The sequence below is a fragment of the Amblyomma mixtum genome, chromosome 1 (genome assembly GCF_055824585.1).
Source record: "Amblyomma mixtum isolate Tamu chromosome 1, ASM5582458v1, whole genome shotgun sequence".
NCBI classification, from domain to species: domain Eukaryota; kingdom Metazoa; phylum Arthropoda; class Arachnida; order Ixodida; family Ixodidae; genus Amblyomma; species Amblyomma mixtum.
This window is the reverse complement of record NC_143012.1, coordinates 248,121,472-248,147,577: the sequence shown is the minus strand read 5'-3', so window position 1 is coordinate 248,147,577 and position 26,106 is coordinate 248,121,472. Positions and strand designations below refer to the sequence as shown.

Genomic DNA, 26,106 nt, shown 5'->3' with positions numbered 1-26,106 from the left:
CTGGGAACTATGATGTCTGATCAAAATGCATGCTGCACTCGCCTGCTGTTATTAATCAGTGGTAGCAAATGTACAGCGTTGTTTGCATCTTTAAATCAAAGGGTACATATTATCAGTAAAAGACCACTGTTTGCTTCTTTACTTCTCTAGAGTAAAGGGCACATGTGTAAAAAAGCACTGTTTTTATTTTTACATCTTTAGAGCAAAGGGTATAAAAAAGTACGGCTTCCATTTTTACATCTTTAAAGCAAAGGGTACACAGCCATTATAAGCTGTACACGACTATGTTTATACATGGGTGCCTACATCGAAACGACACAGTAAAACACGCTTACTTGATAGTCTTGTGTGCAAGCATCTGTAATATTCAGCAAAGTACTGTCATCAGAAATTGGCCTGGTGATCCTATGGCAACTCATCTGAAAAATTATATATATATATATATATATATATATACTGGGAGAAAATCCACCAAGAAAGAGACAAGACACACAAACCAGCGCTGGTTTGTGTGTCGTCTCTTTCTTGGTCTGTGTGTGTTTGTGCTGTTGAACCGCCATTATGAAAACAAACAAGCCTGCAATATCACACAGAAGGAACACAGACACAGTCAATATATATGCGCAGAACATACTTTTGCTGCAACTTATGTAACTTATGTACCCCATTCATGAGACACTGCTGCTGGAGCCAGTGGCGCTTGTCTGTTGAACAAAGTTATTTCATTGATTCATGCCCGCAGTGATATTTCAGATGATTAAGTTAGTGCGATAAAGCAGCTCATATCTTTTTACAAAGACCTCATTACTTCCCAGTTTTGCGTTCATAGAGAGCAATATTCTGATTCCAGTCGTGCATCTTTAACCAACCGGAGCACCGAGTTGAACCTTCCTGCTGGCTAATTTGCAATATGCTATGGACTGTTCATTTGGAGCAAGACACTTACTCTATTACCTGGCTAGCAGACTAGCCACTTGGCAACAGAGGAATCAACTCTACCTTTACACAATTTGACCAGCTAGCGAACCAACTGGGCAGTCCAACCGAAAGTGATGAAACCAATGGAGTCCCGGGAACCAGTTGGATAATTCAGTTGAAATGGCAGAGCGAACTGGACCCCAAGTGGAAGATGAGTGACCAAATTGGACTGGTAAGTTGGAATGACTGAAACCATGGACTCCCCAATTGGATTCCTGAGTCGAATTGGAAGTTCAGAAACCATTTGGACAGTACAATTGGAATTATGGAAAGCAGTTGGATTCCCCAATTGGTATTCCTCAGTACAATTGGGTCCATTCGACTCCCAACTGGGTCCAATTGAAAATCTCAATTGGACCCAATGGTTTTTTTTTTTTTTTTGACTAGGGAATTATGCAACTACGCAATAAAATTTTCCGCATTTTTGAATGGTACTTTTTGGACAATGGGGAGGGCGCGGGCAATGATTTTTAAGAGGCTATTTCACGAGAAGAGCGCTGCTGTTCTAACTGTATGGCGAAAAGGCACCATGCTGTAAAATTCGCCCGCAGGCTGTCATGTCATTTTTCAGAATCTGAGATAGAGGAAGCTCCTATTGTAAGTACTTCATGCGCCGTTAACTGCAAGCGGTTGTGCAGGTGCGTTGTGGCATCAGTAACACTGTTATTTGTGCTTATAATTTACATTTAATGTCTTGCTGCAGGCTTATAATACTGTGCATTTTCTTCAATTCGTGGCCAAAATTTTGCTTGCCGACACACCTGTCCGGTATTGAAGTTGTTGTGGATAGCGTGTGTCGAGCTACAACGAGAATTTATCTTGAAGTCATGCCCCTGAATAAGCCCCTGCGACATTTCCCCCCGTACACGCCGTACACTACAAATTTCCTTTAGCAGACGACTGCGATCGTTGCGCCTCTAGCGACAGCCATGTGCGCGCGACCCATTTCCGTCGTCTGTTTCCGCATTGTTTTGTTTGCTTGCTGGCAGAGTGGGGTGTGTGCTACGTCCTAAACAGGTGTTTTGAGCCGTCCAGCCTGTGCCTCGACGCATAACATCGCATCTTGAGTGCGGAGCTTCTGTGATATGAAACAGCTCCTATGACGGCGACAGGATACAAGCGAACCTGTCGGACTGCTCCGCCGCGTTCTATGGAGTCAAGGTTTCGGTATTTCGTCGTCGTGGGTCCGTGGACTTGAGGTGCGGATGCCATAGGTTGTGTCGCCGAACTGTACTGATAAGGAGGAATAAACTGTTGAAGTAACACCAAGCGACCGGAGATAACGCACGATGCGGTGTGTACGCGCCGTCCAGCTCGGAGCGTATCAGTAGTGAGTTCGCGGACCGGACAAATGGGTAAGGTTGCCTTTTCTAGCTGCTGCTATCGAAAATGCTCGAAAGCGCGCACTTGAACTCTATCAGACATCGCGCATTTCAATGCGGTAGTAAAAGCGCTGAACGCGATGCTTTCAGAGCAGCTTTGCCATCGCGTTACGTCATGTGCGTGCCATGGGGGGGGTCTCCGGTGGGACGCGCGCGGTGGGGTGTGGGCTTGCCCCTTGGCGAAGTGGCGAGGGGGTCGTGCATAGCGGCCAATGAAACTAGAAGCACGAGCAGGTAGTTGTGGCACGCTCTGGAGTTATTTGCATGTGTGAGCATTATCCGACCATTGCTGGAACATAAATCGACTATGACATACAGCAGAAAAAGCTACTCGTATTCGAGCATATCCAGGGACAAGAAATGCTGCTCGTGCACTGCGATCGGTGAGTTGTTGACACTGCGTAGGCCTACACGAACCCTTTCTACTTGGTTGGTGCTCGCCTATGCACTCTGGTGTGGTCTTTTGGTGCAGTTGCTGATGCATATGTCGGTGCCGAATAGGGGCCGCTTACGGCACTTATGTGTGGTACTGTTTGCTGAGTGGGTGCTTGCTTTGGAAGTTATCGATGAACTTCGGGGTGATCGGAGGCATTGATGGCGCATTGTGTAGTTGGCCACTCGGCTTTGTTTCGCTGCTGCGTCACTAGGCACTACTACGTCAGCGCCAATTTGAAATATGAAATCGCGTTGCGCCTATGTTGTTGCGAGTACTGCCTGATGCTGCGCTTTCGCAATGCCAAGTCCTGCTTCACGCTAAAAGGCTGGTGGAATGGTTCGAAAGCATGCTATCAAATAAGATGTGCACTATACGTTTTTACGTCTACGATTTTAAAATGGCATGCGAAATGCAAGTTTTGCCGCCGACGCATAAAAGCACAAAGTTCACGAGAAAGTCTCGTAAAACTGCAGAACGGAAAGCTTGTAGCAAATCCAGACAGAACAAATATTCTTTTCATCTGTAGTACATGACATAAAAGCCTGAAAACGCAGTTTGAAAGTTTGGTTTTGGTTGGGTTTAACGTCCCAAATCTAAGGCTATATGAGAGACGCCGTAGTGGAGGGCTCCGGAAATTTCGACCACCTGGGGTTCTTCGTGCACTGACATCGCACAGTAGCAGTTTGAAAGTGTTGCATTCCTAGTTTGCGGCCTCATGCACTGCAATAAACTCGAGCGCCCATGAACTTTGAATTTTTCTGATCTTTAAACCATATGGCTTTTGCCCGACGTATCGAAAAAACAAGTTTTCTGATCTCGTCGATGGCACGATAGCTGTATCGAACTCCATACTCCGCCCACACGAACGTGCGCTGTGGAGATATTGCACCCGCCGCGATCAATGGCTCTGTGGCTTTCAGCCGCTGAGCCTTGTATGACACAGGATTGGGATCCTACAACTGTCGCAGTAAAAAAATAAGCGAATGGCCCAGGAACATAATAGTTGATGAGTAGGTTAGCTATAGCAGAAAGATGGGACACTTTGAACTTGGAATTTAAATGAAACTCTGCTGGCTATCTTGAGCTGGTTTGTTTTTACGGCAAGTCTGTACGGGCCACATTTCACAGTGACCAAAGCACCAGTTCTTAGAGTTTCTGCATGAGCCAAAAATTTCAGTTTATTCAGCATTGGGAACAACGGTTTTTAGTCCGTTCAAGTGCAGATGAAAGAATTGTCTGTCAGTGATGAAAATGCCTACTATATAGTATGTGTGTGTGTGTGTGCGCGTGCAGATAAGGGAAGGGGAATGAGGGGCTCGTTATACATTTAAGATAAGCCAACAGCCACAGAAACCAAGGAACACAGGGGATTTTATTTACATTTATTTACTTTGTGGTGTTTGGATATATATATATATAAAGTGCTACATTTAAATGTTGTGCAGAATTGTACCGCAAGTTATGCAATCCACCTCTTTGACAAGATGTGGCGTCCTCTGGGGAGGGGCAAAAATTTGTCTGCCACTGGTTGAAAACAAGCACAGGTGTGAGACACAGGTGCAATCTGGTTCCACGAGGAGCCAGCTGCACCTGCGTTGTGGCAAGTGTGCGTGTGCGTGCGCTTGACAACTGCTGCCATCTGTCGCATGCTCGTGTCACTAACATGAACTGAGCATGTTGACTAGGAGCCGGTGGTTTCATTTTCAACCAGTGGAGCTGGAGGAGAAGAGGCACACATGCCCCGATCAGCCTTGTGAAAAAGGCGGAATTTAGTTGTGTGCAGAACATGACCGAGTGGAAAGTGCCAGTTTTGTGCAAGGCAAAACGTGCTGCGCAGGTTGCCGGCGGTCATGCCTGCGCTGCCTCTCCCGGGTGCCTTTTGCCACCCTGGTGGCCACCGTCATGTGCTGTGCTGGGGTGGCTGTCTTCCTTGGCGCCGTGCTGCGGCAAGTTGACTCCACCTTGCGCATGCTGGAGGTGGTCTTCGAGCGCCGGTCACCTTATGGGTGAGTGCGATTGAACTATTTGATGTTTACCCATGTTTCGAGCAGGTTTTTAATCTCGGCACTGCGTTGTGTGCATTGCGAAAGCACACTCTGAAGGAGCACATTTGTGAAACCACAGGTCTACATTAGGTCTGCGTGCATTGTGGCTGCTGTAATATCGCATGACATAGTATTACTACTGTCTTCCTCCTCCTTTTTCTCTTATCGTACAAGACATTTTCACCAATGAAGAAATTGCATTTGCTGCTTTTTTTTTCTTTTTAATGACAAAAGGTGAATTGCCTTGCATAAATAGCAGCACCACTTCCCCACCTCCCTGCTCCTTCTAAGAGTTGCTCACAAATCTGCTGCTGGCACTTGCAAAAGATATTTCTCTTCAACATATCCGCATCACCAGTACTGCTGATACACAGAGTGTGAACAGGGCCCCAGCCACTGGGTCCAAGTTAACTGAATAGTCAAAGTATGAAAGAATTATTAGAAATGAATCTTCTTTGTCATTTCATTCATTTCATTTATCGATACTATCAATCCCAGAGGGCCGATTACAGGAGTGGAAAGAATGACTTTGGACATAATAGTAAGTACAAAATACATGGGTGAGCGGGTTTTCAACAGAGAGTAAAAGCTCATACGGCATTTGGAAATGCAATCTCTTGGCACGAAGCAAAAGAACTAAACATCATAACTGAACAAAACCATCAGTTCAGTTGAAAGAGGCGATGTAGTTTTACTGTTCTGCCTCAGTGGCAAACACAACGTTCCCAATATGATGAAGGCATTCGGTCAATGTAGATGATGATACAGCTGTGTCTGGGAGAGTGTTTCAATCATTGCAAGTGCGAGCGAAATAACTGAACTTAAAGCAGTAATTTCTTAAAACTGGTAAATGGGGTAAATTTACTGTGGCGATGTCTGGATGTTGTTTTGATTTCGAGATATTCTGATTTGTTTATCTGTATGTGGTAATTGTACGTACCAAAAGCCACACACTCTCCAGTTTGTGTTTTTTTGTGGCCTGATAGCGCCAGTAGTATGCCTTGGCTGGCGTCTAATGTGTGGGAATATTGGCTGCCTACTCTCAGGGCTGTCATCGTGAGTGGGGCACTGCATATCAGTGCTGGTTAGGCTGCATCAGCAGAGGTTAGGGACATGTAAGCTTAAAGCCTGTTGCAATGGTGTTTGTTTGTCTGCAGACCTTCGGAGCTCCGTGCAGCTGCCCTGGTGGCAGCAGCATTGATGGGGCTCCTGGAACTATGCCTTCTACTCATTGGCTGCCTCACGACGGGCCCCACTCGCGAGCGCTTGGGAAACCGAGCTAGGGTGGGCGGCCGCCTGTCTTGCGCTCTCCTCCTGGCGCTCTCCTACTTGGCCTTTCTGGCGTGGGTTGCCCTGGCCCTGTTCATGGCTCTGGCCGCACTCCTCTGCTCTCTTGCGGGGGCCCTCTGCAACCAGCTGAGGCTCGAGCAGCAGTGCCTTGACCTAAGGCTGTTCGGTACGTACCACACCTGACCACGAAGGTGTATGGTGTGCAGGAGTTGCTTTCAAAGGGGCCGAACATCAATCATTGTCATGCCGGCCATTACGCCCACTTACAAGGTGCGCGGGTTGCAAAGAACCATCCTGGGATTTTTACAGGATTGCTTGCCTGTTGCGACACCTGGACTCTCCCCTTCAGGTGCCTCACATGAAATTCCGCTAGTAGGCTTTCCCACTTATCATAGTTGACCGTAACAGGATGGCGGAGCTCATGCTCAGAGAGTTATGAAGGTGACAGGACGAATGCCATGGGTGTGGACTTTAAGTACATAACAAATTACGGATAGATAAAAAACAAGCACTTTCGTGTTGTGATTGTTCGAAGCGGGACATTGGCCATGTTGTCTGCAGCATGTGTGATGTATGGGAAAGTCCGCTTGCGGAATATTGCATGAGGCCAAGCCTAGTGGCATTGGAATGCGATTGGCCCAAGCGATAAATGACGGAGAAGAAAGAAAAGGAACGAGACCTTTGTATTGTTTTCCTGGAACTTTAAACACTTTAAATTCGATCATCGGATATTTTGCCCACATATTGTGGTTTTGCCAAGGTCAAATTTATGAAACTTGGTGCGGTATAGATTACTGGTGAGTATTCGGGAATTTTTGATTATTTGGAAATTCTAGAATATAAATTGCTCGAATATGAACTATTCTGAATATCAAAGATATTCATTTCGTATTCGTAGTTTCGAATATTTGCACACCCATACTTAAAGCAAATCATTTCTGGATGTACTGGATGTAACGAAAACCTGCATATAAGAAAAATTGTGGACTTTTCTCAATTTTGTTATATCTAGGTTTTTCTCTATTTTAATACTTAGGGGAGAGCGGCTCAGCACAACACAAGGCTGGCATGTCTCCTGGATCACCTCTTGGGCAACCTTATTGAATTTCTAGTGGCGCCCCTATACCCCGTGAAAGTTATGAATGGTAGTTGCAATGGGACATTTTGGAACGAGGATGTCTGATTTCATGTGCTACATGGTCTTCAGGCTAGTATTGGGTCTTGCATTACCATGCTGCCTTACATTAGAAATCCATGCCTCTAGCATAGTCGGGGTTGCTCTGGGGTCCAGAGTTATGTAGCTCCTGCAGGCTACAAGATACAGAAGGATCTCTCCCCTTTTTTTTTGTGGAAGAAGACAGTGTGCATTATTCTGGGTTGCATCTTAAAACTCTTTTTCAAAGATGAATTCATGTGTCATCACTGTAGACTGCCAGTTTGACTCGGGCTTAGGCTTGTAGTGGTGACATTGTTTTGCCAGCAGCAATGATGCCAGCCCGAAAACTTGTATATTTCGCCTTGTATTGGTGCTGTAGGTTCTGGTGAACCGGCACATGCTCCTCCCTATTGGTGTGTGAGCTTTCAAAAGACCCATGTAGGGCAGATTTTTCAGCGTGTAATTAAAAGCTGCGCAAAAGAGGCTAGGACGATGAAGAACAGAAACGACTGAACCGGTGCAGTCATTTCTGTGCTCTTCGTTATCATGTTTTTGTCATATCTCTTTAAAGTGTGCAGTGATTAGCTGACTAGCCCACACCACATCTCCGTCTCCAAACAGTTCCCTGGTTATAATTTGCTGATTCGCGTGGTCAGGTTGGTTGAGACACTCTTCACTTTATGGTGTGACAGCTCCGTACGGCTGTCCTGAACGTGGCTGGTCTTGTGTAAGTCCCAAAGCACACTGGCACATTCTGCAAGTATTGGCAAGTGCCAGTGGGTGGTGGTGGTGAAACTTTATTACCAGCGCATACAGAGGATACCTGAAGCCGCCCCCCACTTAAACGATGGCCGCTGTTCCTTGGGCAGCGGTGGCGTATTCAGCCAGCTGGAGGAGCTTGAGCTGCGTCCCCGGGTCGGGGCTGAGCATTAGAGCCTCCCAATGATCAGAGTCGATAATGAAGTGACTCGCGGGTAGGGACTGCGGGCAGTTCCAGATCTACTCAGTGCCAGTGGGTGCATTGTTTTCTACGTGCTGAAATTCAGCGACGCTTGGTTTCATATGCACTGCATTGTGCCACCTTTCGTGTGGCAACAAAATTTGCTGCTGAACTTTGGTGTAGTGGGAAGGGGTCGAAAGTCTGTCCTTGGATGGTGATGACGCAGACTTCCTGGTGAGCCAGGAGAGCACGCCCCTGCAGCACACGGGGCGCCCACTGCTGGAGCTGTGTGGGGCGCGGCGTAAGGAGTTCTGCAAGGACTGGGTGGAGCCCTCGGGACTGCTGCTGTGGCTGGCAGCGGCAGCCGCGCTGCTGGTGCTGCTGGGCCTGGTGCAGCACCTCATGTGCCTGGCAGCCAACTACGCCCACTTGCGTGACCAGCAGAAGCTGCTCGACCTGCAGCTGCTGCAGGACCTGCAGGACACCGAGATGACCACGCTGGGCTCCAAGGACCGCTTCTGACCGCCTGTGATCTACCGCCGCCACTGCCGTGGTCCCTCTCCTCTTTTCCAGAGTCGCGTCTACTCCCTCTCGGTGCGAGCGTGCCGCCAGCCACGACATTGGAGATGACCTCGATATTGACCTGCACACCACTGTGCTCATCTTGCTCCATGTTTTCTTTTAAAGCAATTCTGAAACACATCTGTGGACCTTTCTCTGAATGCCCGGTCACATTTCATGGTTTTTGTTGTGTCACCAAAAATGAGACTTACTGTTGCCTCGTTTTCCACACAAGAGGAGAGGAGTGCTGGCTGGCACGCTAAATAAATAATAAAAAAAAAAAACGGACAGTAAGAAAAGGCAGAGTTGTAACTTACAATTAGCTAAGCGTCGGCATTGTTGCTCATGCTGCACTGGACTAAGTGTGGTATTGTGTTCTCCAGCACACTGGTGATGTCAAGAGGTTAAAGAAAACCTTAGCAGAATGTTGTAGTATTTGACAAACATTTTGGCAGCTTGTTGACCATATGTCACAAAAGCAACAGTGTGGCTTCGGTTAATATCTTCCTTTTGTTTCAAGTGATAGGAGAAAGGCATTGTGTTTTCCTAATAAGACCATTCAATATTTTGGAGTTTTACATTGTGTCACTGGAAGTTTTACACATTCTCAAGTTTACATTTTTTAACACTGCTTCAGCATAGTTCTAAAATGTATGATTGCTACTGTAGTCGCATTTTGTTGCAACTGTAGAGTGTTAACATCTGAAAACGGAGATGCAGCTAGATTTTATTGTTTGTAATCCATGCAAATCCTTTTGATTTGCAATTCTTCAGTCTACGGTTACTTAAGAGAGTAGCCATGTGTGTGATGATGTAATTGGGTCATGCAGGAGCTTGGTAAAGATGATTTTTCAGCTATTAGTTGAGCTTAGCAAATATATTGTGATTACTACAATTACATTCCTAAACAAGTGTGTTTCTTGCCAGGTAGTTCACCTTTCATTCAGATATTCGTGTTCAATGGTGGCGTGGAGGGTACAGACTGAATGTCTGGACCATTATATGATTTCAGCTTATGATGACTGAGCATTGTGATCTGTCCTTCATTTATTCATTTTCCAGAAACATGGTGCAGAAAGTTAGTGTGCTGTGTCTGGTGTTCCTGTGGAAATCCTTTTTGGTAGGTGCCTAATCGCACACAGGCCACATTATTACTATGGCATTTTCCATTTGTTTTCAACATTTAGTGTTTACAGTTATGATAGCGCACTCGTTCATGAATTGCATTACAGAAAATATTCTAGTGCCCAGGAGGCACATTTACTCCGTGCCGTGATTTCGTGTTTGCATTTTGTTTCTGACCATCGTAGTTCGAAGTCGGATGCTATAATGTTATGGTCCAGATGGAAGGTTATTTCAGACTGTGGCAGCATCTTCCATTTCTCATCGTGAACCAGGTCCAGTGAGAATCTATATGCTGAGCCATCTTCATTATTTATGGTGAAGTATTCAGCGTGCAAGTGCTGGCTCAAATGCTCGAAACTGCGTGCAATTACTGGTGCCCTTGTTTTACTTTTATACTCATATTAGCTTAAGAGCACATGGCAAGAATAGCAGGGAGGTTTTTAGGTAAGGTGCTGCATAGGTTTTTTTTTCTTGTACTTTGTTGGCTGCAGCAGTGAAACACTGCATTGCTTCTTAGTAGCCTAACCGAAATATTCTACCCTGTTTTTACTCTTGTGCTGTGTACTGTGGATTACTTTAGCTAAGTGGCTTTGAGCCGCGAAAGGCATGCTGATTGAATTAGCCAGAAAAGGTTGCGTTTCGATTTCTCGCTCTGTGCCGGCTCGTGTCTGGGCCCCGGTTACTGCAGCTGCGTAAATGAAGATCTGCTTCCGTGCTCCATATTGCTTAGCTTTTAAGCTTGCATCCCCGATTATTGAGAATTGAAACTGGCCTTTGTGACAGCGGATGTTTTGAAGAGCCAAACCCAATAATTCTGTCGAGTGAATTTTTTTTTTACCAACTGCCACTGAAAGGTCACACCTGTGGATAGACAGCATGCTCTTTTAGGAAGGCTGTATGTCCACTGATTACACACAGTCTTATTAATTTTGTGCAGTGCTTTGACGGAAAGCGAAGAGGCCCACCAGATGGAGCTCTTTGATGTCGTCCTAGATTGCAGTAGCTTTGTCTTGGTGACTTTTTTGGCCTGTGCTCTGGAGAATTTGGTGAAGCATATATTCTCTGCACGACTTCTTTTGGGTGTAAGGAAGGTGCAGAGGAACCCATTGCTAGGCATGCCTGCAATTATGTAGCATCGGATGTATTGGATCATGGTTACACAGCTGTACCTTTCACAGTATTTCAAGGATCTAGCATCATGGGTTACAGGTATGCTCAGGGTCATTCACTCTTGCGGTGAAAACGTGAGCATGTGGCCGCTCACGCTCAAAGTCCGGCATATGTCATGTCTCTTCACATGTATAAGGCTTTCACTTGATGTGCCCAGTGCTACAAAGAGTGCTAGTGGAGTTTCATTCCACTTGTTTACTTGAACATCACTGGTTATTTTGACAGCAACAACACGCTGTAGCGGAAAGTAGGTGGCATTGCACATGCCTTGTAGTGCATTGTTATACAGCTTGGACACATTGTTTTGCATCGTGTGGCATTACAACACACCTGCAAGCACAGTGCTCGGTACTGATGTGTGCTGTGGAAATTTTCAGGGCCACTAGTAATGAACTGTATGCACGTGTGGAGAAGTGACATCCTTGCGCAGTTTTGTGGATAGTGCTGCCTTAGTGAAAAAAAGAAGTCTGATGGTGATGAATTTGCATTCAATTTTTTTTTGTCTCCCTGCGTGCAGTTGTGTATCTCAAGGTTATTCCTTTTTATGCCGGTTTCAGCATTGTGATTTCACTGCGGTGTTCTAGTGTGCCAGGAGATGCCTGGCTTTCCGTCCAAGGGGCCTCTGCTGGAGAGTCGCCAAGTGTGATGTACCTTCTCTTCGGTCAATAAAATGGCAGGCTATGGTTTATTTACAAAAAACGGTTCGTGCGCGTGAGACTCTGTTGGGGCATCGTAGGCGTCGACATACAAGTTCCTCCTCCCGTGAAGCAGCTACCCAGGTTTCCCAGGGGAGACAGAGCACTGCTGTAGTCCTTGGAGAAGCAACACGAACCCAGAGACTTGGTGCCAGCTTGTTTCTGCCAGCTCTGTGGTCGCCTGCAAGATGTTCCCACAGAAGGGGTGAAACTTCATAAGCACTTATGCATTCAGGTTTGGTTTGCACTTCTGACGTAACACACAACAACCCACAACTTGTTTGGAAGCACCGCAATGGAACATGCAAGACGTAAAGACCTCTGTTTTATAAAATTTCCTCGGCATCAGTATCTGACATACTTTAAGGTGAAATCGAACTCGCAAGCCACCGTGCAATTTATCAGTGGTTTTGTGTAAACAACTCGTTTAAATGTTGTTGAGAGCACAACTTGTCGCGCAGTTGAGCGACTGGGTGAAGTTTCGTTTCTAAGTCGAGGCCTCGAGCACGAGGCCTGCGCATCGAGACTCCATGCTTATATGATCTTTTCAGCGGTTCTCGGGCAGCCTTCCTGTGGAGGCGAGCCACAGGAAAGGCATTTTTTGAGGTACACTTGATTGTAAACTGGCCAACTTTGAACGCAATGCGGCCTCGTTCTTCGCATTACATTTGCATAATTTTTTTTTCCCATTTCGCACCCGTGAAGTCGACCCTCACCTTGCAATGATGGTTGCATTACATTCGGATAAGTACAGTATTTGGTTAGCATCTGGTTTACTTCCTTCATTTATGTTATTGCAGATTATGCTGTTGCTGTGCATTGTAAGCAACATCATCATGACCTGCTCACTTGCTCACGGTGGGAAAACAAAGAATAGCTTACCGGCCAAACACAGCTGGATATATGTTCCATCCTTCATCAGTGGCTTCCAACGCTGATTCTAAGGCCACGCAGCGTCTGTGATACTGAAATAAGATGATATATCCAGTAGCCGGCAAGCGATTGCCAGCATGTTAACGACGCTTGGCTTGTGCTTACCAATGCTGTTGCTGCTACCATATTTTCTTTTTGATGGCTAGTGCGCTTCAAACTCTGCAATGAGGGAGCACTTTGCTGCAAACCATTCTCACCGTTGCAAAGCTGTGGATTCCAACCCAAAGTTTTGAGAAAGCTCTTTGTGAATGACTCGTTGTATTGCAGTCGCTCCTTAATGCGTTAAGGTGTTTTGACCACTTTCTTACACGACCGGGCAAATGTCAGCAATTTTCAGCGTTAGTTTCCTTTGAAATGCAGCTGGAATTGGACAGAAAGTGTACATTCTCGCAGGGGCACTGAGGTCTACAAGGTACCTTGCCATCATCATCAGCCCGACTACGCCCACTGCAGGGCAAAGGCCTCTCCCATATCTCTCCAATTAACCGTGCCCTTCGCCAGGTGCGGCCACCATATCTCCACAAACTTCTTACTCTCATCCGCCCACCTAACTTTCTGCCGCCCCTCGCTACGCTTCCCTTCCCTTGGAATCCAGTGTGTTACCCTTAAGGACCATAGGTTGTCTGGCCTTCGCATTACATGCCCTGCCCAGGCCTGTTTCTTCCTCTTGATTTCGATTAGGATGTCATTAACCCGTGTTTGATGTCTCACCCACTCTGCCGTCTTCCACATCATTTTTCTTTCTATAGCTCACTGCACTCTTCTTGAGTTGAATCCTTTTCGTTAGCCTCCACATTTCTGCCCCATAGGTGAGTACTGGTAAGATACACAGCTGTTGTATACTTTCCTCTTAAGGGATATTGGTAAACTGCCATTCATGCCATTCATGCAATTACATGCGTTAGAATCTCTCGTGCGAGAAGAAAAACACCGAATAAATGTGTCTTTTTTTTCTTCCAGACAACAGCCAGAAAGAGGCATAGAATCTTTACTAAGAACGAATATTGAGCTGTCCACAGGGTCCCTTTAATACCGACCCAAGGAACCGCACACCATAAAAGCAGACCTTGCATGAGCAGTGAACAGAAATTGTCCGTGTTAAAGGCGCACCACTAATGGGTTCCGGGCAGTGTGCAAACAAGCTGATAAAGAGTGCAGGCAGTACTTGCCTCACAAGTGAGCTTCCACAGATCAGCTTGGGCAGGCGTAAGCAAGCTGGTGTCCACAGGCATGGTCAGGTGCTGCTCGTGTCCCGACGCGTCGGTCATCTGCACTTGTTCACCACCACGCACAACTTTTGAACCTGTGAGAAAGATGCCGGGTGCATTGTGATTTCTCTGCACACAGCACTGCACATGAACACACTGTTGCCAACAAACATGAATGGGACAACTCGAGTGTGAACAGCAAAATGAGAAGACTTTAATACGTGACGACTGCTCTTTGAAGACTACAACAAACCGCATTTCTGTACCTGCAGTCATTGCGTGATCGTGACAATTTTGTGTGAATTCATTTCTGTGGCAGACAAGTAAAAGCTGTATCAATCGAAGTGCCTAGATGGTGCCTTCATGTGGTTGATGGTGCATGGTTGTGACAACAGACGCCTGCAAGCTCAGGCTACACTTTAAAACACTTAGCCATTTATGGCTGACAGAGGCTCTTGTTCCAAAATACTACATTCAAGCCCTGTTATAATGACAAAGCAATAGCTATTCCCCTGGGAAGCTCCTACAGGATGCCATATATCTGGTATCTTGTTTTTATGAAGTAAGATTTTCTTATAGGGTGAGTTAAACGAACTCGAAGTGAACTTCACTTGCTGTTTCACGCTGAGTATGTCGATTTGGAACTGTGCGCAAGTGTTCCTTATCCATACAATGAGGCAAACGAATTACTGCGCATAATCGGTTCTGCACTGCACAAAACATGCAGTAAACTTTTCTGACCTGCATGAAGCGTTTCTCCGTGTTCTTTATCGGTTCAGGTGTGACAAACTTTTATTCCCGGCGTACCCATCTTCATCAAAATTTCATCAAGTACACGACCCGCTGAACAATGTCATGCAAGTTTGGTGCATGCGGCCCAGTACACTTTAGAAGAGTTGCCAATGTAATTGAAGTTTCCCTGTTCTCCAACTTCCCCGCTGGCACCGTGCTGTGCTTATTTTCAGTGTGCTTGCACAGTGTTACCGTTTGGCAGTGTGTTTGGTGTGCTTGGCAGTATCGACGTCATGCTGGTTTCACAAGGCGAATATGAGTGATGTGGGAAACACGTAAGCACACAATGATTTCCATTGCCTAATAGGCGGCCATGATCAAAGCCCCGCTAAAAGCAGGAGAGCGGCAGCAACTCCGTCGCGAGCACTCATTCTGGATGGCATTGGATGGAGCACCCGTTATAGATGTACAAGTACGCCGGCCACGAAAATGCCAGCATGTATCGGCGGCAGACTGAATGCCAGCTATATTGCCCTCCGTCTGCATGGTGGCAAGTAAGCCCATCGGCTCACAACAGTTCCAGACTGAGCAACGGCTATATTGAAGAAACAGCGGGGCACCTCTGACTTTGTTATAGTCAAAACCAGATCTTCTGAATTATTGGCGACATCAAACACAGATTATCCCCTTGAAAATCCTGCGTAATAGCAAAGGAAAGTCGCGCCGTATATCGAACTGCAATTACACCGGTTGTTTGATATATTGAACTATCCTTCATGCCCCTGCGAGTTGCGCTTTTCCTAATGACGTTTTTTGATCACTTTTTGTGTGCGGAGACTGGTTGGCTGCACGGCCTTGGGCACCTGTTGGCAGCGCTAGCACTCTGAAACAGGGATGAGGTGAGCGTGGGGTGTGCTTAAAGGAGGTCTTCAGTCTCTTGCATTCATTTTCCAAGCCACATCGCTCTCATGCGCTTAAGCCAACCTAACTAAATAAAGCCTAGCAACGGCCCTTGCGTGGCGTGGCTCGCTGCCGAAGGCGTTGTGGAAACAAACTGTTTCTTAATTTTAATCACCAATTATTCTAGTTGTATTATACTGGTAACAGGATTAGGCATCTTATGATAGGCAGTGGTTTCTTCCAAAGCACTGTCTGTAGGGGCTGAGGGACTTAGGTGCGAAGAAGACTAGGAGCTCTTAACAAGTGGTGCGCTGCCAGCACGCTGGCGAGTGGCGCGTCACTGCCGTGAGTGCAATATATTCTCGCTGCTACGTTGGCGATAAATATAGCTATTTCAGTTTTTTATATATCAAATTATCAATATATGGAACTATTTGGCGATCCCATTTCGAGTTCAATATATCCGTGTTTGGCTAGCGAGCGAGGTTGAACAGGAAGCTTGTAGCATTAGTGGCAATTGCATATGCTAGATCAACTGCTCATGAAAATGTACATTCTGTCATCGCAGCCATCCACCACGTCTGTGTTCTAGGCACAGGGTTATATGAAACTGCAAGTAGCTTCCTTACCAGAGTAGAAGCTGACCTCGAAGTCGCCACTGCCGAGGAGGATGCAGAGTGCACTGTCGGCGTAGAAGATGATCTTGGGCGTCTTCTGGCGCACCAGGGCAACGAAGCGGGCCGCGCAGGCGTACTTGGGCCAGTAGGGGCGTGGAAGGGCATTCCAGGGCCGCGGTCGGCAGCCCTGCGGCACCGGCGGCGGCGGCCCATCCAGTGAGGAGGAGTTATGGCCCACAGGTGGTCGGTACAGCAGCACTTGAGTGCCATCGCCCGACACTCGCAGAACACGACCGACCGTTGTCTGGTCAGCACTAAGGAACTCGATGCACACTTCACCATCTTCCAGGATGCTCAACTGCATCAGGGATCAACAAGCCTCATGATAAGCGCAAACGATACTCATGATGGTCGTCAGTTCAGACTTGCAAAGCCTCGGTTTTAAAAGCCATAGGAAGCTTGAGAATGCATCCATGGTGCAAAAGACGACTGTGTTTAAAGGTTCTGCCCTGTCTACGTTCATCTCCTGTGTACACTAGCCAAACTTCGAACACAGGATATGTCGAGCAATACCCGCAGAGTTGTTTACCTCAATGGTTTTGCCGTTCTTTCTTAAACTTGCAACACACTGCACATTAGTGGAAGACTAGTAAATGACTGGAAGATGTGAAGAGGTCTGAAGATGCACGAAATTTTCTACTATCTTCCTTTTTGCCACCCAAATTCTACCACCTTGGCCAGCTTCTATGGCAGACAACAAGAGGGACTGTTGCACTCGAGTCTGTACCCTTAGTGCATTATTTTTATGAATAGTTCGGTGAGCCCATGCTAGTTCATTGCAATGCACCGGAACAATGCAAGAATGGAAGAGAGGCATTGAGCTATACAGAGAGCCTACATAAAACGTGAAGCAATACCCTACAGAGTCGGAAACACAAGCACACAAATCTCACCCTCATATTTCGTGCCCAAAGGCTGGCTGGGCGAAGGCCTGCAGTGTTCAGTGGTTTCTTGGGTGGCTCCACTGTGGAGGAGAGGGGTCGCAAGGGCTGGCCAGGTTGTTTCATGAAAGCCTGTTCTGGAATTGCTGCAAGAGAAGGGAGAACAAACAGGCACACGCTTCATTATGCTTCACAGCAAACAAAAAAAATAGCTCTGGGCTTCCCTGTGTATTGAACAAGCAGTAGAAGAGCCTTTCCTTTCACTGCAGCTATATCAGATATGAGGAGCCATGCTCTTTAACCATTTGTGACCTGACTTCAAGAGCACTAAACTAGATACGGGGGTAAAAAAAAGCTGCGTAAAAGATGTGAAAGATGCTTTCCCTTATGGTTGGCAGCTTGTAACCAGAAATACTACATCCTGTCCTATACAAAAAAACTATGTGCTACTAAACACATCTTATGTGTGTGTGTACTCTTCTGATCCTCGTCAGGTTCTGTTGTGCCATTCTTCGCATAGCATACACATCATATGCACATGGCATGAGATATACAAATGGTTGTGGACTTACAGAGGTGGAAATCATTCAACAAGAAACAACAAGGCTATAACGGGCAAAATAGTGGTTAGCTCCAGAGAAACTACCACACGAAAATCTCAGTTCACAACTGTTCAGCATTCTGCCACAGCACAGATACAGCTGGCACGGCCATGAATTAAGTATGCAGCTTCATGCTGAACAGCGGAATGGGTGCTCTGTTGCTCGCAGTTCAAGATTTCAGCTGAACATGAGTTTTAAAGATCTCTTAGAGCCTGCTCAGATTAACTTTCTCCTTAGCACTGCCAGCAAATGAGGCTACCATTTTGTTCTGGCATGCAAGGAGTACACACATCGCAGGGGGATCCTTCGCTGGGGGTTCCTTTGCAGCAGCTGGCAGAGCAGGTGCCTAGCAGCCGGAGACAGAGAGCTAGGCAGCTCAATAGAACAGGCCGCCCAGTTGTGGGGAGGTGGCCGACCCAGCAGGAATGTGTGCAGCATCACCCCGAGGCTCCACACATCTGCCTCCAGGCCATGTGGACTCTGGGAAGCTACTTCCCTGCATGCAGGCAGTGGAAACATTAGTCGCGGCCACAGGCGCTAGCTATGTATTACAGCTGTAATAAGGACTGTGTCATGACCGATTTGAAATCACTTACGGAGACATGAAGTTTGGCGTGCCGCACAGCGTAGTGTGACGCTCCCATGGGTTCTTCAGCTGTGTAGCCAGCCCAAAGTCGCCAATTTTCTGAGGAAGGTAGAAACACCAGCACCAACAGATTAAGACAGTATGAAACTGACAGTGCGTTATATGTAAAAAAAAAAGCATGCCAATGACAATAATGCCTGGCACGGCATGTTTCGGGGCACTGCACATTCTCACCACATCAAGATCCCGGGTAAGCAGCAAGTTGGAGAGGCTCAGATCCCGGTGGAGGATGTTGTGTGAGTGCAGGTAGAGGAGGCCCGACACGACTTGGGCCAGCACGTGGCTAGCCTCAGGTTCGCTGAGCGGGCCTTTGCGCGACTTCAGGTAGCTCTGCAACTCTCCGCCCGGACAGTACTCGACCACGAGGTACACATACTGGCGGTCCTCAAAGTAGTTGTACAACTGCAATGCAACAACAAGGCTCTCTCTCACGACAAACGCAGTTGCTGCACTAAAGTAATTCCTGAACAGCTGCGCTCACTCATTTCACTTCCCGTTGTTAGACAAGCAAGAGACAACCAATGCTGACCCAACAGTGGCAAACATCAAACTGGATCAAATTTCTCTTCAGATTTCGACATCAAGTGCAACATACACTGGAATGTTTTCTTTTTTGCAATATATCGTCAGCATAACAGATTCAGCCCATGCATAGCCACTTAGACTTTACATGGCATTCGTGATTAAAATGTGGTGTTAATGAAGCCTGTGCATTCTGCATCTAGCTTTAATGAAAAACAAGAAAGACCTACTGAATTTGAGCCAAACTTTGTATGAAGACACCACTAGTTTTGATTATTGATATAATTCTATACACATTGAAGTCTACTGTTGATCTTCTATGTTAGTCACTTGACTGAGGCATCAGTTTGTGCTCCTTTATTTTTCGATAACTGATGAATGACAATGTGTGCAGTCAGTTATGCAAAAATGCTATCAGCAGTTGTACACAGTGTTCAGACATGCCGACTAGCCATGCATATGCGGTGCCCCTGGTTGTAACCATGACAGTGAGCAAACATTTCCCTGCCTATGGTGGAGGTTTTCTCTCACTGGAAGAATGTCTGGTTTCTTTCAAGATTACTAACCTTCATCTCATTTCCAAAACAGCACTTCAGAAGTGCCACATAATGAAAACAGAAAATAAACAGAAAACATCTGATATACAAAAACTCAGAACTTGCCTACAAAAGCAAAATTCGTGCGATCTGATTAAAACATACCCGTGCGTTGTTACAGCATGTAAACTAAACACATCGCCGTAACTTTTCCTCCCTCACCTCAACAACAGCTGGATGCTTCAGCCTGGAGTGGATGGCGACTTCCTGTTGCACCCTAGTGCTGCTGACACCGGTACGCCTCAGGACACCCTTATCGACCTAGCGACAGAAAGGCAATGTTGGTCTCAATGATCGCATAGATTAACTATCAGCTTGACCCACCATTTTTATCGCCACTTCGAGTCCGTTCAGCTTTGATCTGGCGCGGTACACCTCTGCGAAGCCCCCTTTTCCAAGGAAGTTGAACACTTCGTAATCCTGCACGGAACGGCAACAGAGCACTTAACAGCAGCAAAAGTCCAGATGTATGCAGATACCAAATTGTAGCCACATGCGAAGCTCTCACAAGGCGTCTAAATGTTCGCTATGGCGAAATTCTACCCCAGTGTTTACAGTTATCGCAAAGATTTGGTACAAGAAAGAACTTACACTAGACGCTCGCTATATGCATGCATGACTAGGAAGTTCGGGGAACAAACCATCTGCCATAAAATTGCGAAGTTCCAGTTTTTTTTCCATGAAATGTTCAACAGACAGGGAACCACAACTACTGTGACAGAGATGATAAACCTTGTATTATGGATCGAAAACAATCTGAATTTACAAACACGATGGGCTTGGATGTCGATCGCACAAGCAAAACAAGATACTTTTTAATGATATTGCTCGTGAGGATTGGGCATGTCACCTATACCTTGTATGTAAATGCCAAGTTTGAGGATCGTATAGATAGATAGGAAAAGCTTACTTCCCAAGTTTACAAATCATAATGACAGCGCGACTGTTAAGATCTACTTGCCTGTATGGAGTCCCCAAGCTTGGCCGAGCCATCCGTTGACAAGACCATCTCCCGCTGAACGTAGTCGCGCACTGTAATCACGGATGGCTGGCACAGATCGTGCGAGAGTACACTGCTGCTTCTTTGGGACATACAACCATATCAACGCTGGTCAGCAGCTTACTTTTCGTAACAGCTGCTGTTCGTGTTCATAAGTTCAAAATTGAAGCGGCAACATACGCGGCAATCTCGGATTGCATTGGATAGTGTTGACTCCCGACAACTATTCAGTTCGGTTTCGCTATTAATGTTTAGTACCTTTTTTTTTCCTGTTTTTGCTAACATTTCAGCTGTAATTAAGTCCAATGCCTGCAAATTACCCAAACTGCACAGTATTTTTCTGCTCAATCTTAGCGCATGTTTACTGCTTTCTTATTTGCTGTCACAGTGATGGAGCAACTTAATTTGCCAGACAGTACACCAGATAGGGTGTAAAAATAGAAAAAAACAGGGCGTCATTTCAAAAGTTACAGCGTAGTCAGTGCAAACAGTTTACCGGTCTACCGTTTCATCGCTGCGACACATACCGACTACCACCTTTACCCCTTCTCCGCGTAGATCTTCCTGCTTACCACTCCGCACTCTGCGCCACCACTGCAGCAATTGCAGCGACCATCTCCGCTGTGAAGCTGCATGATATCCACAGAGAGCATAAAATGGAAAAAAAAAAACAGGTGAGAGGGAAAATCAGGAAAGTGAATGCATCTGTTCGCTTTCGCAATGAAGCATCTGCGGTTGTACAGCACTGGTGGTTTTCTTCAAAGAGTGCAAGGCAACTACTACTCTCCACGAGGGGCATGAGGTCTCCCAGGTTTGGGTGGCTACCCAGTTTTTTTTCCCTCCATGGCGATCCAAGACCCGAGGTGTAAACAGTGTAATGACAGTGTAATCCCAAGGGATCCCAGCCTTCTAAAAGGGGGCGGGGGGGGGGGGGGGGGGGGGGGGGGTGACGGCGATCAAGTCTTCATCGCCCTCTGATTCCTTGACGGGTGCAAATAAAGTTTTTTCATCATTTATGCACCCAGGCCCTTCGCTGGCCCACAAGGGGTTCTCGGTGCACCTAGAAGTCAGCGACGCTTCTTTTACTGCCACAGCTGATCTTGCACCACACGAATATCGCACACTATAAATTCAGCGTCCTCTGTGTTGGCCAGCTGCATTGCGGACGACGTGTAGCGTTTGTACCATATTCGATCATTTTGTGCTAATAGCCTCTGCTGTCGCTGTTATACACATTAAGAAGATAGCAGAATGAGTGACACGCACATTTCTGAAGATCGCTTACAGAAACCGTTTTTTTTTTCTTAGAGCATCTCTAGACTTCACGTCAAAGCATTAACCATGCATTGTACTCACATTGACGCTTTTAGCCGCCGCGGTGGCTCAGTGGTTATGGCACTCGGCTGCTGGCCCGAAAGACGCGGGTTCGATCCCGGCCGCGGCGGTCGAATATCGATGGAGGCGAAATTCTAGAGGCCCGTGCACTGTGCGGTGTCAGTGCACGTTGAAGAACCCCAGGTGGTCTAAATTTCCAGAGCCCTTCACTATACGGTGTCCCTCATAGCCTGAGTCAAGTTGGGCCGTTAAACCCCATGAACCAAACACTGACACTTTTTTTATTTCTCTACCATATGGCGCATTTGTTTCTCGCGTACATGAGGTCTCCAGGTTTGCAGCTGAACGCTTTGGAAAAGTCTGCCATGTTGATCAGCGGCGCATTGCAACGGTACTCGTGCGCTGCGAGCATGTCCTCCCGGCTGTTCTCTCTCAGCAGTCGCAGGTTGAGATTGGCGCAATAGAGCATACCCCGGTTGAGGAAGAACAGCTGCTCTGGCGTGTAGTTCAGGCCAGCCAGAGCCTCATCGTAGCGATCGCCTCCGAGGTTCTTCACGAGGAGTCGATAGGCGCGCAGGCTTGCCCGTAAGCCTTCGGTGTCTGCAGCCAACTGCAGCCGGCTCCAGGTGTCATTGTGAGCCGCCATTCCGGGCACGCGGGCGCTCGCAGCCTCCCATTGATCATTGTAACAGGTCATGCCTCGTTGCAACTCCTCGCGAAACTCGGAGGAGCACCAATGGTCTTCGTTGCCAGATTCATCGTAGTTGCACCCGTCGCTGTCAAACGCGCCGAGCACCTGACGCGCCACCATGGTTCCCAGGGCACCGTAGTTGAGTGCAACGGGTCCCCCGTACGCGTACAGAGGCACGGACAGCACGGCAGGGTGCACGATGAGCCGGTTCTCGTCCGCGTAGTAGCGGACGCCCACCTGAGACACTCGGTAGTGGTACGTCTGGTCGTCCTGGTGTCTGTCCCGGAGACCTCTGCGCAGTCTTGAGCTCTTGGCCTCCTTGACGCGCAACCAGGTAGCCAAGTAGTGCTCGCTCAAGTCTGGAAGCTCGGAGTCCAGGCCACGTGCGACCGAGCTGTTGCGCATCCACTGCGGGAAAGCGATGAGGCCGCGCATCTTCTTCAGCTTGGTCAGCGCTTTGGACTTGGTCTTCTCGTCCATCCAGCGCACTCGACGCACCGTCTCCGTGGTCACCCACAGCACGTGGTCGACGATGGCCTTGACGTCAAACTTGGGCTTTTCTGCAGCTGCACCATGCTGCTGCACGTACAGCGCGCTGAAAGCGGTGGGCATCAGGTCTTCCGCCTCTCGCATGCAGACGCGCCAGAGGTTGAGCTCGGCCGGAGCCACACTGTCCTGCGTGGACTGCACCTGTCGGTCCAGCAGGAACTGCGTCTTTCGGATCGACAGCGCCGCCTTGGGGCCGAGCTGTTGGAAGAGCAACCAGCCGAGGTAGTAGAGAAGGCTTTGTGCCAGCTCGGGCTTCCGGATAAGCCTCACCGTGGCGACCACGTGGTCCGGGTGCTCAAGGATGAGCTGCTCATTGGGCGGGAGGCGGTGCCCAGCCGAAAGCTGAGCGTTGACTGCGTCTAACCAGAGGGTGCCTTCGTCTACGAACGTCATGACCTCTAACTCCTTGAAGCTCAGAACCCGCCTGAATTCGAGACTCCTTTTACGGGCGGTCTTGCGCACGTTGTTGGCTTGATCGCGGAGATACTTTTCACAGAGCACCACGGCAGATTCGATCTTTTCGGACTGTCCAGGATCGCCAAGGATGTCTCCAGCCAGCGACGCAATCTTGCGGACGGCTGCTTTCCGCTGCACTGCCTGACCCTTGTCCAGTATCGTGCCGCGGTCGATGGCTATGAGAAGCCTGGCGCGGTCGAAAGGGCTCGGCTTGACGGTGACATAGATCAGTGTGGGGATGTCCCACTGCAGAGAGAGCTTCACCATTGTCAAGAGGACGTCCAGGGAACGAGTCCTTGTCACCTGAGGCCACTCTAGACCGATAAAGCCGAAAAACTCCTTGAGAACACGGATGCCGTCTGGATCGTTCTTCTCCACGCGTACGCACGACTGGTAGACGTAAGCGAGTCTTTGGAAGGCGTCTTGACCTCGAGCTGGGACCTGCGAAGTTTTCATACCCAACAATTCTGGACAAAAAGCATTTTTGAGCGGGAAACCTTTTATGAACGCAATTTTTTTATATAACGTAAGATTTCAGTGTAACAATCGATATATATCCGCAGGTCATCGGTCGGCAGTCTTGAATTTTTTTCTATTGACGTTTTTGCTATCGTCAAGAGAGTTCCCATTGGTTTTCTATGGGAGTCTTAACTTTTCGATGCGATCGATGTAAACACTTCCGTTCCGATGGAAACACATCCTATTTTGTTCAACTCTCTTTTCTGGATTGCTGCATGCTGTACTAATATAATTTTCAAGGGCACACTCTGGGCTATAAGCTATGGTGTGGAGGTCTCCTGAATGATTTCGACTGCTGGGGTTCCTGAGCGTGCGCAGAAATCTAGTGCATGGGGGCGATTCCGTTTCACCTCAAGTAGAGTGCTACCGCTGTTGCCGTAAATTGTTATGATCAGTAGCCGAACGCCTGAGCTAGTGAACTATATATCGTGTCGAGCGAACGACATAGTCGATAAGTGCAGGTTCACGAGGCTGTCAAGTCCCCATTTACCTCTCAACTGAAAAACTAGTGCCCACCCCCTCCCTCCCCATCCCCTAACCATAAGAAACGCGCCACTCTTGCAGTTTCTACTTGGCAAAGAAAACTTTGCATCAGGTGAGGGGTTGACGAAACGCCTCCTCTGCGCACTGTTGTAAACAGGTTCCGCTGCCGCTTCCATCGTGCTGGTGCAGGGTGCACACGACAGTCCAGTGAGCAATATCAGGCGGTGCCCTCATTTCATTTACGTAACGTCAGTTGCGCGGCGCGCCTATTCAGGCAACCATGGCGCGCAACAAGATGGCACTCGCACTCGCATCGCGTCACGGCCACACGAGCGAGACAGTCCTGTCGTCCGGCCAATGCGCTAATGACCGTCACCCCATAGTGTGGCGGAAGGGACTTTTATCAGCGCCCTTCAGCATAACTTTATTAGAACTTTATTATAGAAGCGGGATACGTTGCCCCTCTCAACCTCCCTTTGTGCAGATTTTAGTTTAGTACCTCCAAATATTATGGCCTGGCCCTGGCGGACTACAGGGTTGCCACTCAGAAGCCTCCTTGCAGCCCGCCAAATCTGAGGGTGAATAACGCCTATAAGAAAGCAGCTCAGCATATACACATTGGGTGTGTGTGATATTTGGCTGGTAGTTCTGGAGCAAGTACCTGCAAAGACTTCCTGAAACGCGAACATCAGCTATAGGCCACGTGCATTTTGTTGCAATATGCGAAGCCGGGCGAAAGCCATTTGGCGCGTACGAGTGTTCACGATGACCTCCAACGCGTTTGAATTACTGCCACGTGTGCGTATACTGCGTTAAAACTCGGCCCGTGCTAAGAAGCAAGCGTTCTGTTGCATTTCAACGCACATACGTCTTGGCTGTGTATGAAGTAATTTTTTTCGCAGTGGCCCAGAATAACGTACCTGCGTGGAGATGAGGGCCTTCTTCTGGGACGCGGCCACTTCGTCGGCGAGCTCGCGGAGCACCAGGCGGCGCAGCTCGGCATCGCGCGCCGGGTGCGTCTTGATCCAACCGTCGCACACGAACCGGTAGAAGTTCTGGCACGGCGCGATGCGCGGGTTCACGCTCGACGAGATGGCCTGGGCCAGGGCCGTGCACTCGGCCGACTTGCAGGCCGGGTGCGCCTTCACGTACTCCATGCGCGTCGAGTGGGGCCCGATGGCGATGAAGGCGGAGATGAGAAAGCTGGCCAGCACCGTGGCCGCCACCACGACGCGCGGCCGGTTCAGGTCGCACGTCAGCTCGTGCAGCCGCTCCGGCCGGTTCCCGGCAGCCAACGGGTGCATGCTGCCGTCTCGATGCCTGCGACGATGGAGTTACGCCTCGGTCCCGACTCGCCTCGTAGCAGTGTTCGCATGCAGGGGAAGGCTGCAGACACTGCGCTGGTCGAACGTCCGAAGTGCTTTTTCTTGGCCCTACTGTGTCGCCATTTTTGTTGTGGGCTCAGCAGGCTATGTCGATGATAGCACCTTCTTCTTTCTTCCGCGAGCTGCTTCTTAGATTTCTACAACCTTTACTCGGCGAGTCCTTCGAACGGATTTTCTGTTTCTCTTTCTCCTTGCTTGGCATTTAGCAAAAGC

At 48.0% G+C, this 26,106-nt stretch overlaps 3 protein-coding genes across 4 annotated transcripts; 1 reads left to right on the top strand and 2 right to left on the bottom strand.

Moving 5' to 3' along the window:
* Positions 1 to 1,924: 1,924 nt before the first annotated feature.
* Positions 1,925 to 11,787, top strand: M6 (neuronal membrane glycoprotein M6). 2 transcript variants are annotated; one of them, XM_089565668.1, is made up of 4 exons: positions 1,925 to 2,333; positions 4,634 to 4,802; positions 5,999 to 6,297; positions 8,454 to 11,787. In XM_089565668.1, exons 1-4 carry the CDS (start codon positions 2,330 to 2,332, stop codon positions 8,747 to 8,749), a joined length of 768 nt encoding a protein of 255 aa, XP_089421794.1. In that variant the 5' UTR covers positions 1,925 to 2,329; the 3' UTR covers positions 8,750 to 11,787. The 2 variants fall into 2 exon arrangements, with proteins under 2 accessions (XP_089421794.1, XP_089421793.1); XM_089565667.1 differs by lacking the exon at positions 1,925 to 2,333 and adding an exon at positions 2,499 to 2,743.
* SAK (polo like kinase SAK) lies at positions 11,752 to 20,717 on the bottom strand. The gene is made up of 11 exons (XM_089565666.1): positions 20,437 to 20,717; positions 19,800 to 19,895; positions 19,638 to 19,736; positions 18,532 to 18,759; positions 18,308 to 18,396; positions 18,002 to 18,207; positions 17,122 to 17,255; positions 16,181 to 16,526; positions 13,881 to 14,014; positions 12,661 to 12,743; positions 11,752 to 11,959 (listed from the first exon to the last, which is right to left on the bottom strand). Exons 1-11 carry the CDS (start codon positions 20,566 to 20,568, stop codon positions 11,773 to 11,775), a joined length of 1,734 nt encoding a protein of 577 aa, XP_089421792.1. The 5' UTR covers positions 20,569 to 20,717; the 3' UTR covers positions 11,752 to 11,772.
* Positions 20,718 to 22,086: 1,369 nt separating this feature from the next.
* Positions 22,087 to 25,812, bottom strand: LOC149371431 (neprilysin-1-like). Its single transcript, XM_089585172.1, has 2 exons — positions 25,429 to 25,812; positions 22,087 to 23,947 (listed from the first exon to the last, which is right to left on the bottom strand). The coding sequence occupies exons 1-2, from the start codon at positions 25,810 to 25,812 to the stop codon at positions 22,100 to 22,102; spliced, it is 2,232 nt and encodes a 743-aa protein (XP_089441298.1). The 3' UTR covers positions 22,087 to 22,099.
* Between the last annotated feature and the right edge of the window lie 294 nt (positions 25,813 to 26,106).